Source organism: Lactuca virosa, chromosome 5 (genome assembly GCF_052849685.1).
Source record: "Lactuca virosa cultivar CGN04683 chromosome 5, Lactuca_virosa_CGN04683_v6, whole genome shotgun sequence".
NCBI lineage: Eukaryota > Viridiplantae > Streptophyta > Magnoliopsida > Asterales > Asteraceae > Lactuca > Lactuca virosa.
This window is the reverse complement of record NC_136430.1, coordinates 33,644,695-33,656,346: the sequence shown is the minus strand read 5'-3', so window position 1 is coordinate 33,656,346 and position 11,652 is coordinate 33,644,695. Positions and strand designations below refer to the sequence as shown.

At 38.7% G+C, this 11,652-nt stretch overlaps 1 protein-coding gene across 2 annotated transcripts; it reads left to right on the top strand.

The window, feature by feature from the left end:
• Positions 1-551: 551 nt before the first annotated feature.
• LOC145115758 (uncharacterized) lies at positions 552-7,587 on the top strand. Of its 2 annotated transcripts, none has more exons than XM_079052117.1 (4): positions 552-920; positions 1,309-1,519; positions 2,244-6,992; positions 7,313-7,587. In XM_079052117.1, exons 1-3 carry the CDS (start codon positions 750-752, stop codon positions 6,986-6,988), a joined length of 5,127 nt encoding a protein of 1,708 aa, XP_078908243.1. In that variant the 5' UTR covers positions 552-749; the 3' UTR covers positions 6,989-6,992; positions 7,313-7,587. The 2 variants fall into 2 exon arrangements, with proteins under 2 accessions (XP_078908243.1, XP_078908242.1); XM_079052116.1 differs by having other exon boundaries at positions 2,244-6,997.
• Positions 7,588-11,652: the final 4,065 nt, after the last annotated feature.

Here is an 11,652-nt window from a genome sequence, read left to right as displayed (position 1 = left end):
TCTATAGTTTGGAGGGTTATTTTGGTTGGGATCCATGGTTTTGGTTGTGAAAATATTGTGTGTATTTTGTGTATAGAATGAGAAAAGAATGGTGTAAGAAATAATGGTTGGAAGAATGTATTTATAGGTAAAATTGGTATGTAAAAAATATTATTAAAAAAAAAAATTTTGGCCGCTGGAACGGCTAGTCAAACGGTCAAGAAAGGGGAAAGAGCCCTATTGTGCACTGCGTTTCGTGGTCCGGAGAACGAATAACAACGACAACGATCGACCATGACCGGCCGGGATGGTATGCACAATCGTGGTCGTGGTCCAGCTCAACCATGGACATCATCGTGCTATCTATACCGGTCGGTCTAAGCCAAGACCCTTTGGTCGCTGAATCTTACCTCAAAAAGTGGAAAATGACATGGCCAATGTCGAAAACACTAATTTTAAAAGGTTAATTTGTAGTTAACTTATTTAGCAAGGACTGGAAGTGCAACTTGCCAAAAGTTCGCTAGTAAAAGCGATGTTATTGGGAAAGATTCTGAAGACCCGGAATTGACGAAGACGACGAATCAATTTATAGTCGATATCCCACTCTTTTGTTTATCCAATGATTTTCTCTTCCTTCCTCACCAATTCTCTCTCTATTTTAGTTAATATCTTATGTAACTGATCGATCAGGTTAAAGACTCTGCACTATTTTTTTGTGGCTTGCATACGGAGGAAGACGAATCGTGCATTGTTCTTTTTGTTCACTTGCAATGGCGTCGACGACTATGGCCGCGAGGGAACATGTTAACGAGATCAGGAGGACGAAGTTCTCTATCGGCGGAGATCCGAATCCGCTAACGGAGGATCTTCATCAGGCGGTTAAGAATCTGTCTGCCGAGCTTTACGCGAAGGACGTGCATTTTCTAATGGAACTTATTCAGGTATTTATATGTATATCATCTATTATGTAGTGTTTTGTTTAATTTCTTTGCTCTGCTGTTATCTTAAAAAAGTTCATGGTGTTTTCGCAACACATTTTAGGTTTTGCTCCATTTTCTTTCAGTAACTTTTCACGGTGGTTCATCGGCCGTTGTTTTTGGATTTTGAACTTGATCACTGTCCACTGATCTGGTTTACTTCAATATTCTTCGAATTTTTTTTGTTGCTTTATATTTCAATTTCTAAAAGTGATTTGTAGATTCTGAAAAATAAAAAAAAAAAACATTTTAACTTGTTTAGATTTATGGTTCTGTAAATTTGACCATGATGCATGACCGACGATGATTATATTTTCACTAATCTGTTATTTGGTTGAATGCTATTTCACAGAATGCCGAGGATAACGAGTATCCGGAAGGGGTTGATCCTTCCTTGGAATTCGTTATTACGTCAAAGGACATAACAAACACCGGAGCTCCGGCGACATTGTTAGTTTTCAACAACGAAAAAGGGTTTTCCGATAAGAACATCGAGTCCATTTGTAGCGTTGGAAGATCTACTAAGAAAGGTCTCCGGAAGCGTGGCTATATTGGCGAAAAAGGTACTTTGTGATTTTTTTTTTATACTCATAATTTTGTCACGTGCATGTTTAAAATCTCATTCAAATGAATGGTGCACACGCCCATCACGTTGAGTCCTTACGCTAGTATAGAGTCTGTAATCTATTTTTTTATTTGTGTTGTTAATTAAAAGGTATTACCTATCTATTAAATAATGACTCTGGTTATTAAATTAATCTAAAGTTTTGGACAGAAGAAAAAACAGTTTGAAAATCAGTCAAATGTATGTCATGCTGAAGCTCTTGTGCTTTTATATGATTGTGGATAAAGTAACTATATTTTGTAAGGTCTATGGAGAAAAGATATTTGTGTTCGTAACCTTAGGGAGGTAAAACCATAAAGCTTGAACACTGATAGTGTGTTTTTAACTACTTCTCTAACCTAAACTTTTTTCACCATGATTTACAGTGGTCTTAGAATGAATTTTACTCATGTGGTCCTAGATTGATTTGAGCAACAGTAGCCCGTGTCCAGGTTAAATGATTCAACATTGAACATTGGTGTTATTTTTAAACCATTTCATGAATCTAAACTTGTTTTTGTGTGTGTAACCAAGCTTGATGCTTTATCTTAACTGAAACATATTTTATTAACATTTAAGTCCTAAGTGTGCTAAAATGGAACCATAAGCTTGTTGGATGATCCAACATTTTGTCGCTCTGTGATGTATTCTGCATTCTAATACATTGTCTAATTTCTCACCAGGTATTGGATTCAAAAGTGTGTTCTTGATAACAGCTCAGCCATACATTTTCAGTAATGGTTATCAGATAAGATTTAACGAAAAACCTTGTGAGCATTGTAATGTTGGTTATATTGTTCCTGAATGGGTGGAGGAGGATCCAACACTTTCTGCCATTCAAAGTGTATATGGTTCGTCTAAAACTCTGCCAACCACAACTCTGGTTTTGCCTCTAAAACCAGAGAAGGTCAAACCAGTCAAAGATCAGCTTTCAAGTGTCCATCCTGAGGTTTTATTGTTTTTGGCAAAAATAAGGCGGCTTTCTGTTAGGGAAGACAATGAGGACCCCAGACTCAACACTGTCACCGCAATCTCTATTTCAAGTGAGAAGAACCTTTTCACTTCCAAGAGCATGGATGCTGTTTCATATAGTGTTCATCTCACTGCTGACGAAACTGGTGGTGTAGAGGACAAAGAATGTGGGTACCACATGTGGAAACAAAGGTTTCCTGTGAAGCCTGAAAGTAAAGTGGATGCTAGAATGGAGGTAGAAGAATGGACAATCACTCTCGCTTTTCCAATTGGGACAAGACTCAAAAGAGGGTCAAGTCTGCCTGGAATCTATTCCTTTCTACCAACAGAGACAGTTACCAACTTTCCTTTCATAATGCAAGCAGACTTCCTCTTGGCATCTTCAAGGGAAAATATTCTCTGGGACAACAAATGGAACCAGGGAATCCTCGATTGCATTCCGGTGGCGTTTCTAAATGCATTTACCTCACTGGTTAAAACAACTGAAAATGCTCCTGTTTCCAGTCTCCCAAACATGTTTAGGTACTTACCTGTCTATGAGTCATCTCATCCAAAGCTGAACCATGTCAGGGATGCCATCAAAGCTAAGCTGATGAACGAGACTATTGTTCCATGTGAATCATACACTACACAGAAGATGTTCCGTAAACCCAATGAAGTTGGTAGGCTGAAGCCTGCATTTTGGAGCATACTCAAAATGGCAAGGAGCCAAAGCGTTAGTTTTTCCAACATTTCATCTCATGGAGCGTATCTTCTTGCTTCTTCATTTGATACAAGCGAGTACAATGTCATTCTTGACTTTTTGGAAATCAAACCTGTAAGCGATGAATGGTATGCGAAATGCATTGGGAGCTCCGATCTTGTAAAGGGTGTCACAGAAGATGTTTATATACAGCTTCTGTTATTCATTGCAGAGAGTTGGGGTTCTTGTTTTTACAAAACCAACATGAAGAATACACCTTTGATCAAATATATTGGGAAAGACGGAAAAGATGATGTTTATTCTCTAGCCTCTGGTACAAACAAGTTGCTGGCTGCAGATTCCGATTATATTTCCTGGTTGCTTAATTGCAACACAGAGTTCCGATGTTCAATCGATAAATTTTTTCTGCCCAAAATCACACAAGAAGCCATAAGATCATGCTCAATGAAGGCAACACTAGTGAAATGGCTTAGAGAGGATGTGAAGGTTAGATTTGTGAGTGTTTGTGAATATGCTGAGCTTGTTAGTCACTCACTCGGCTATGATCGCAAACTTGCTGTTACGTATGCCCATTTCCTTTACAACTCTTTGGTAAAGGAATACTTATGGAAACATGAAGTTCAGAATCTGTGTAGTGGCATGCCGATTGTTGATAACTATGGGAATATAACTAAAACAAGAAGTGGGGTTCTTGTACCTGCGAAAGGAAGCAGATGGGTGGAGCTGATTGGTTCAAATCCTTGGAGGCAGCATAATTATGTTGAGTTGGGTGAAGATTATACACGTGGTGCTTGTTATTTTGGTATGGTGATATCTGGTGAAGAGCTTGTTTTGTTTCTTCAAAAATATGTTGGGGCTTCTGATGTTCCTTATCTATCTCCTCCCAATGCTGCTATTCCCACTCTCTCTTGTCCTCTCACTAAAAGAAACACATTCTTGCTTCTGGAATGGCTTAGGAATTTAAGGGCATCAGGGGCTGGTTTACCAGAGAGATTCTTGTCTTCCATTAAAAATGGCAGCTGGTTGAAGATTACTCTGAGTGGGAGTCCTGGATACCGATCGCCTTCTGAATCATTCATGCTAAAGTCATCAATTGGGAACCTTCTACAGAATGGATCGGTGCTTGTTGACATCCCATTGGTTGATGAGAAGTTTTATGGTGAGGAGATAAAGAATTTCAAAGATGAGCTGGAAAGAATTGGTGTCAGGTTTCAAGATACAGATGCCTGTGAATTTATTGGTAAGCGCCTCATGTCTCTTGCAGCCTCGTCACAACTTACCAGAGACAATGTTTACTCAATACTGAAATTCATTCAGTATCTTGGAGAAAATTATATCTCCACTTGGGTGTTGATTGAAAGTATAAGAAAAGAAAGGTGGCTTAGGACATCTCAAGGTGATATGACTCCTACCAATTGTGTTCTGTTCAGCCCGGAATGGAATGCTGCTTCACAGATAAGTAATATTCCATTCCTTGATCGTGATTATTATGGTTCAGAGATACTTAATTACAAGAAAGAGCTGGATTTGCTGGGTGTGAAAGTGAAGTTCAACGATAGTTATCAGCTTGTTTTAGATTACCTGAAGCCCTCATATTCACTGGCCTCTCTGTCATCTGAAACCTTGTCACTGATATTAAATTGTATACAGAATTTGCGATCCTCGGATAAGCTGGTTGAAGCGTTTAAGAACAATAGATGCTTAAAAACGAACTTGGGTTACAGATGCCCATCTGACTGCTTCTTGTTGAATCCAGAATCCGAGTGGGGTTGCCTTCTTGAGGTCTTTGGATCATTTCCGATTCTTGATCAACAGTTTTACGGGAGGTCTATATGTTCAATGGCAAACACACTAAAGAAAATTGGTGTGATGGTGGATTTTGAGGATGCTTGTAAAGAGTTTACCCGAATTTTCAAGCAACAGGCTTCAGTATCTTGTATCAATAAAGAAAACGCCCTTTCTTTTCTGAATTGTTATGGAAAGTTGAAGAAACAGCAAGTGAAATTTCCAACTGAACTGAAGGACTGCATACGCAAAGAGAAGTGGCTACGAACAAGACTTGGTGACTACAGACCACCAAAAGAGTGCATTCTTTTTAGTGCTGAATGGGAACCAATTTCAACAATCTCCCTGCTTCCCTTCATTGATGACAACTTTTATGGAAATGGGATCCATAACTATCACGCTGATCTCAAGGGGTTGGGTGTTATCACAGATTTCAAAGATGGCGCCAAGTTTGTGGCTAATGGGCTTTTCTTACCTCAAGATTGCAGTAGTCTTACTCCTGCTAATGTTTACGCCTTGCTTGATTCTGTCAAGAGACTGAAAGAGATAGGAACGGATCTTCCTGATAAATTTCTAGACAAAGTTTCCTCAAAGAATTGGTTGAAAACTCATTTTGGCTACAGACGACCTGACGAGTGCTTGCTTTTTGATTCTATCCAGGTTCCTTTCTTGAAGTGTAATGATGGTCCTTTTATCGATGAAGGATTCTATGGAGCTCGCATTGGATCCTACAAAAACGAGCTCAATGCTTTAGGAGTTACCAATGATATTAGCAAGGAATGCCAGTTGCTTGCTAGCTACCTCGAATGTCACTCCAACTTTGAAACAATTTCCCGAATCTATAATTTCTTGTCTACATACAAGTGGGAGCCTGTTGATGAAGACAGTAAAAGGATATGGATCCCGAGAGGAGCAGATTACGGAGAGTGGGCCATGCCTCAAGATTGTGTTCTCCACGACAAAAACAATCTGTTTGGAGAGCAGTTGAAAGTTTTGGAGAAATTCGAGTATGACAGCAAAATTCTTGACTTGTTTGCTAATACTTTGAATGTGAAGGTTCATCCCTCGGTTGAAGACTACTGTAAGCTCTGGAAGTCATGGGAAAGTTCAGAAGGATGTCAAATCACAGACGAAGAATGCTGTGCCTTTTGGGAGTTTGTGGTTGGGAATTGGAACCCAATCACAGAAGATACTTTCAGAAACAGCTTATCCAAACTCCCTGTTTTAGATCCTAATTCAAATGGAAGAATTTTTCTGTTTGACAAGCATGATGTCTTCATTGGTGATGATCTTTTCTTGACCGATCTGTTTCAAAGCTGTTCTCGTCCCATTTTCGTATGGTTTCCCCAACCAAGTCAGAAAACCCTAACTCGAACCAAGCTTGTGGACCTCTACACCAAACTTGGTGTCCGGATCTTGTCCGAATCTGCACAGAAAAACATATCTGATGTTGATCATGCTGGATTCGAGCCAGTGAATTTGAAAGAAAAGATCAACAAAAAGGGTTTGTTCAAACTCATTCTTGCCTTTCTTGCTGATCCTAATCTGAAAATCGAGCCAGATAAGAGACATGAAGCTGTTAGTCGGGTGCTTGCAATCGAAGCATTTGAGACACCGGAAAAAATGTCAGTCAGATACAGCTTAACTTTTTCTTGTGGAGAAGTTGTGGATGTGGAGCCCAGGAGAATGATCCGTTGGGACAAACAGCAGTCCAAATTATATATGCAGAAGATGGAGAGATCTTCTGGTCATAAGAATGTTATTGAATACGCTTCTCATTTTGCTGAAGAAATAGCAGAGGGAGTGCTGTGGGATAATGAAGAGCTTGTTCCAGATCTGTGTGAGCTCATAAGGCTGGGGTTTCTGTTGGAGTTTGATGAGGAAGCAGTTGAGTTCCTCATGAAGATCAAGAATCTGCAGATCTTTTTGGAGGATCACGACTACCTTACTTCCACCTTCTCATCTTAATTATGTAAGGTATGCGTCAGTCATATAATTTGTTGCTTCACATGCATTTATTTATCTTATTTCCTCATTTTGCTATTTGTTTGTATTTTCTAACATGTATTTGTATTTTGCTTTCGTATTGTTAATTAAAAGCATTCATTCATCTATTATATAGCAAGTTAGCAACAACCGATTGCATGATAAATAGATAACTGTTCACCTCTTGGTTGATGTGGATGTCAACTTAATATGATCTTGCTATTTCTTGGTGTACCCTTTTTCTGTACAGTTTATTTATTTATTTATTTTTTTTAATTTTTCATACAATTTGTGTTTCTGATGCAGGGGAAAGCTTCAGAACTCAGACAGTTATGGCGGTGGAGATTTGTTTAAAGTGGCAGAAAGCTGATTGATAAAGTTATTTTTTTTTTGGTATGATATCATCTAGTGACACAATCTCCAATATTTCCCTTATTTTCTATTTGTAACTGGCTTTAAGTGTTTTCAATGTATGTTATGGAACAAATGGTTATCTATGCTTTTAGTCTGACTTCTTTCTAACCAATCAAGTTTTATGTCACCTCTTGAAATGGTATAACACTTTCCCTTCTTTTTTTCTATTACTCTTTAAACCCCAAATTTATTCAAAGACATTAAATATAATTGTCGTTTCTTATCCTCATAAAAGTATCTACAACCATGATAACTGAATGTACAAGCTCCCTAATTAGAGGTAAGGGAGTTAAAACTAAATGTAAAAGCTTCCCCTAAATTAAAGCAACAAATGTTAATGTCATTTATAAAAGGAAAAAATGATTATGTGGCTGCCTGAGCTTAGCTGTGGAACACGTTTTTATTTTATTTTATTTTTTCTTATCAAAAGCTCATTTTTTGTTTTATTTAATATACGTAATCCAATGCGATTGATTAGAAAAAAAGTAGAATAGAAAGGTATGAGTCATACCATATAATGATTACATGAATATCATATGCATGCATTGATGGTGTGGAAATTGGTGGCCAGAATAAAAATCACTGAAATAGCAAGCAAATAGATTAAATTGAATGAAACAATACGTAATCCAATCCGTTTGTTTCTTTTACTTGTTGTATCTCCTAGCTGATTGTTTATCATGTTTTTCTTTAATATATATACCTCTTATTTGCCGGTTAAAAAATATATATATATAATAATGTTTTTCTTTAATATATATACCTCTTATTTGCCGGTTAAAAAATATATATATATAATAAGCTCATATCCATATATATATATATATATATATATATATATATATATATAAAAAGGGGATAGTGGTTAGTGGGTATGAGTTTATTATATATATAAAAATTTATATATATATATATATATATATATATATATATATATATATATATATATAAATCCATCATGAATAAAAAGTACTAATGTTGTCACGTACGAAAACTTCAATCCAGGGCGAAAACCTTTTGTAAGGAAACATAAAGTATATTTTCATCTTTTTTATAGTATTAATAACCCAATTGATTTCTAACAGTTTTCGTGTCTATTTTGTTTAAGGTAACATTTGAAAGTTTTTGTCTTCTAACTTTTAAGAATCTAGTTATATACGGAATTAAATCCCTATCTAAATAGAAAATTAGGGTATTTTGATTTAAAAATATATAAGTATAAAATAATGATTCGCAAATTTAGAATCAATTATTTAGGACTGGTTTTTAATAATTGCAGTTTATCCAATATTAATTATCTTTTTCGTTTTATCCATGTAGACCTATTTGTTGTAATATTAAATATTAAAACTAAAACTTTAAGAATTATAATGAGTATCATTTTATCCATCCAATTATCCAAACCGATTTGTTGTAATATTAATTAAATCCCTACCACCGACACCGCCTCCACCACCACCTACCGTCACCGTCACCGCCACCACCACCTCTACCTCTGCCACCACCACCTACCACCAACACCGTCTATCGTAACTACCAACACCACCAACCACCACCCACCACCTACCACCGCTATCGTCATCGTCATTGCTACCACCAACCACTTATCGTCACCGTCACCACCAGCATCACCTACCACCACCGTTACCACCTACTGCCACCGTCACCCACCACCTGTCACCGCCACCACCACCACCTATCTATGCCACCGTCACGACGTCATCGTCACCACTACCACCACCACCACCCACCTACCGCCACTGACACCACTATCACCCACCACCACTATCGTCACCTACCACCACTATCGCCACCACCACCCGCCTATCACTGACACCACCACCACCACAACCTACCCCCGCTACCGCCGCCACCACTACCACCCATCCTACCGCTACTGCTACTATTATCACCCACCACCACCACCTACTACCGCCACTACCACCCACCTCCCACCACCGTCACCACCACCACCTACCATCACCGCCATCAGCAAACAAAATCTGAAATTAATTCCAATTCCATTTCCTGCCAACCAAACAGTATATGGAATTGGATTCAAATTCCTGATAGAGACATTTTCCAATTCCAATTTTAATTCCTTCAGAAACATTCTGCAAACCAAATAGCATCTTAGGGTTTATGTATTCTCTTTATATATTTTTATGTAGTTGCCTTTTGAGTGATAAGCACATTATAATCTATGATGATACCAATGTTTGGCGTATAGTTTTCCATGTCTGATTTCATTAAACTAAATAAGAATAAATACAATTTACAATGGGCTCAAAGGCCAATAGACTAATATAAACTAATGGGCTAATTAAACTCTAAAATACAATACATATCAATACAAAATATACATTAATACTCCACCCCCCCCCCCCCCCCCCCGGCAGTTTGAGCGGTAGAAACGTCTGAATGCTCAAACTGTCCCTGAAATCCATGAAAAGAGAAGTAGACAGTCCTTTGGTGAAGATGTCGGTGTATTGAAGGCTCGAAGGAACATTCTATTCACGGATTTCGCCAGTAGCAACCTTGTCTCTAACGAAGTGAATATCTATTTCAATGTGTTTCGTCCTTTGATGTTGAATTGGATTCATAGAAAGATAAATGGTGTTGATGTTATCACAATACACAATAGTGGCATTAGGGATCGGGGTATGAAGCTCATGGAGGAGATTTTGAAGCCCTACCGCATTTGCAGCACCGCGGTATTCTGCTTCTGCACTAGATCTCAAAGTAGTGGGTTGTCGTTTTGAGGACCACGAGATCAAATTATCTCCTAGAAAAACACAGTAGCCGCTGGTTGATTTGTGTGTGGATTGGCATCAGAGTTGGCTATGAGATCAGTGGTAGAGGACTGATGGAGCTGGAGGCCAAGATCCACGGTTCCACGAATGTAACACAAGATGCGTTTTAGAGCATTGAAGTGTGGTATGCGCGGGTCATGCATGTATAAACAGATCTGTTGTACAACAAATGAGATATCTAATCTAGTAAAGGTCAAGTACTGTAATCCTTCAGCTAGGTTGTGGTAAAGGGTGGGATCGGCAACGGGGTCACCTGTACTGTCGAGCTTGGTTTGGGTGTCGGCAGGTGTCCGACACGACTTGGAGTTCATCATATTTGCTCGTGCAAGTACTTCAAGGGTGTATTTCGTTGAGAGAGAAATAACCCCTCGTGATTTGAGGTCGCGGAGATGCCCAAGAAGTAAGAAATAGCACCCAGATCAGTCATCACAGACTCGGTAGCAAGAATTTTGATAAGCTGTAGAAGAAGATCTGTGGTAGATGTTGTCAAACGAATGTCATCAATGTATATCAGTAGGTAAGCAGTGGCATCGCCTCTCTTGAAGATGAAAAGAGAGGATTCGGTTTTGCTGTGAAGAAATCCATGCCAAGTGATAAAAGCAGCAATCCGATTAAATCAAGCTCTCGGGGCATGCTTAAGACCGTAAAGAGACTTTTGAATATGGCACACATGGTCTGGAAAATTTGGGTCATGAAACCCCGAAGGTTGATGCATGAAAATGGTTTCATTGAGATTGTCGTGTAAGAACGTGTTTTTCACATCAAGCTGGTGTATAGGCTATTTCCAAGAGGTGGCAAGACTGAGGACAATACAGATGGTGGCGGGATTAACAACCAGACTAAATGTTTCATCGAAATTAATCCCCTGTCTTTGGCTTTTTCCATTTGCAACGAGACAGGCTTTGTACCGTTCAAGAGAGCCATCTGCTTTATATTTCTCTTTAAATAACCACATAGACCACACAATTTTAACACCTTGTGGCCTAGGAACAATTACCCATGTTCTATTAGTAATAAGAGAATTAAATTTAGATTTCATGGTATCGGTCTAGTTAAGGTCACGAAGAGCATGAAGATGAGAACGAGGTATGGGTGATTCGGTTGTGGTGTGGAGGTTGAGTTTGGTGATAGGTTTAGTGATGCTGGTTTTGGCACGTGTGTGCATGGGGTGGGTGGATTGTATAGGAGGAGGAGAAGGGGACGAAGAAAGAGATAGAGATAGATAGATAGATAGATAGATAGATAGATAGATAGAGAGAGAGAGAGGTAGAGTTGGATGAACCGGAAGATGGGGGGCTGTTTGGGAGATTTTCGAGGTGTAGGGGCTGTTTTGGGTAGTAGCAGAAGTAGGGGCTATTGGGAGGTGTAGGAGAGGATGGAGGGTTGTTGGGGGGAGTTTGGGTGGCTGATTCGGTAAGT

Coding starts and splice junctions, on each gene's coding strand:
- LOC145115758 (XM_079052117.1), top strand. CDS start 750: ATGGCGTCGACGACTATGGCCGCGAGGGAACATGTTAACGAGATCAGG. Junction 921..1,308: donor TTCTAATGGAACTTATTCAG/GTATTTATATGT, acceptor GCTATTTCACAG/AATGCCGAGGATAACGAGTA. Junction 1,520..2,243: donor TGGCTATATTGGCGAAAAAG/GTACTTTGTGAT, acceptor ATTTCTCACCAG/GTATTGGATTCAAAAGTGTG.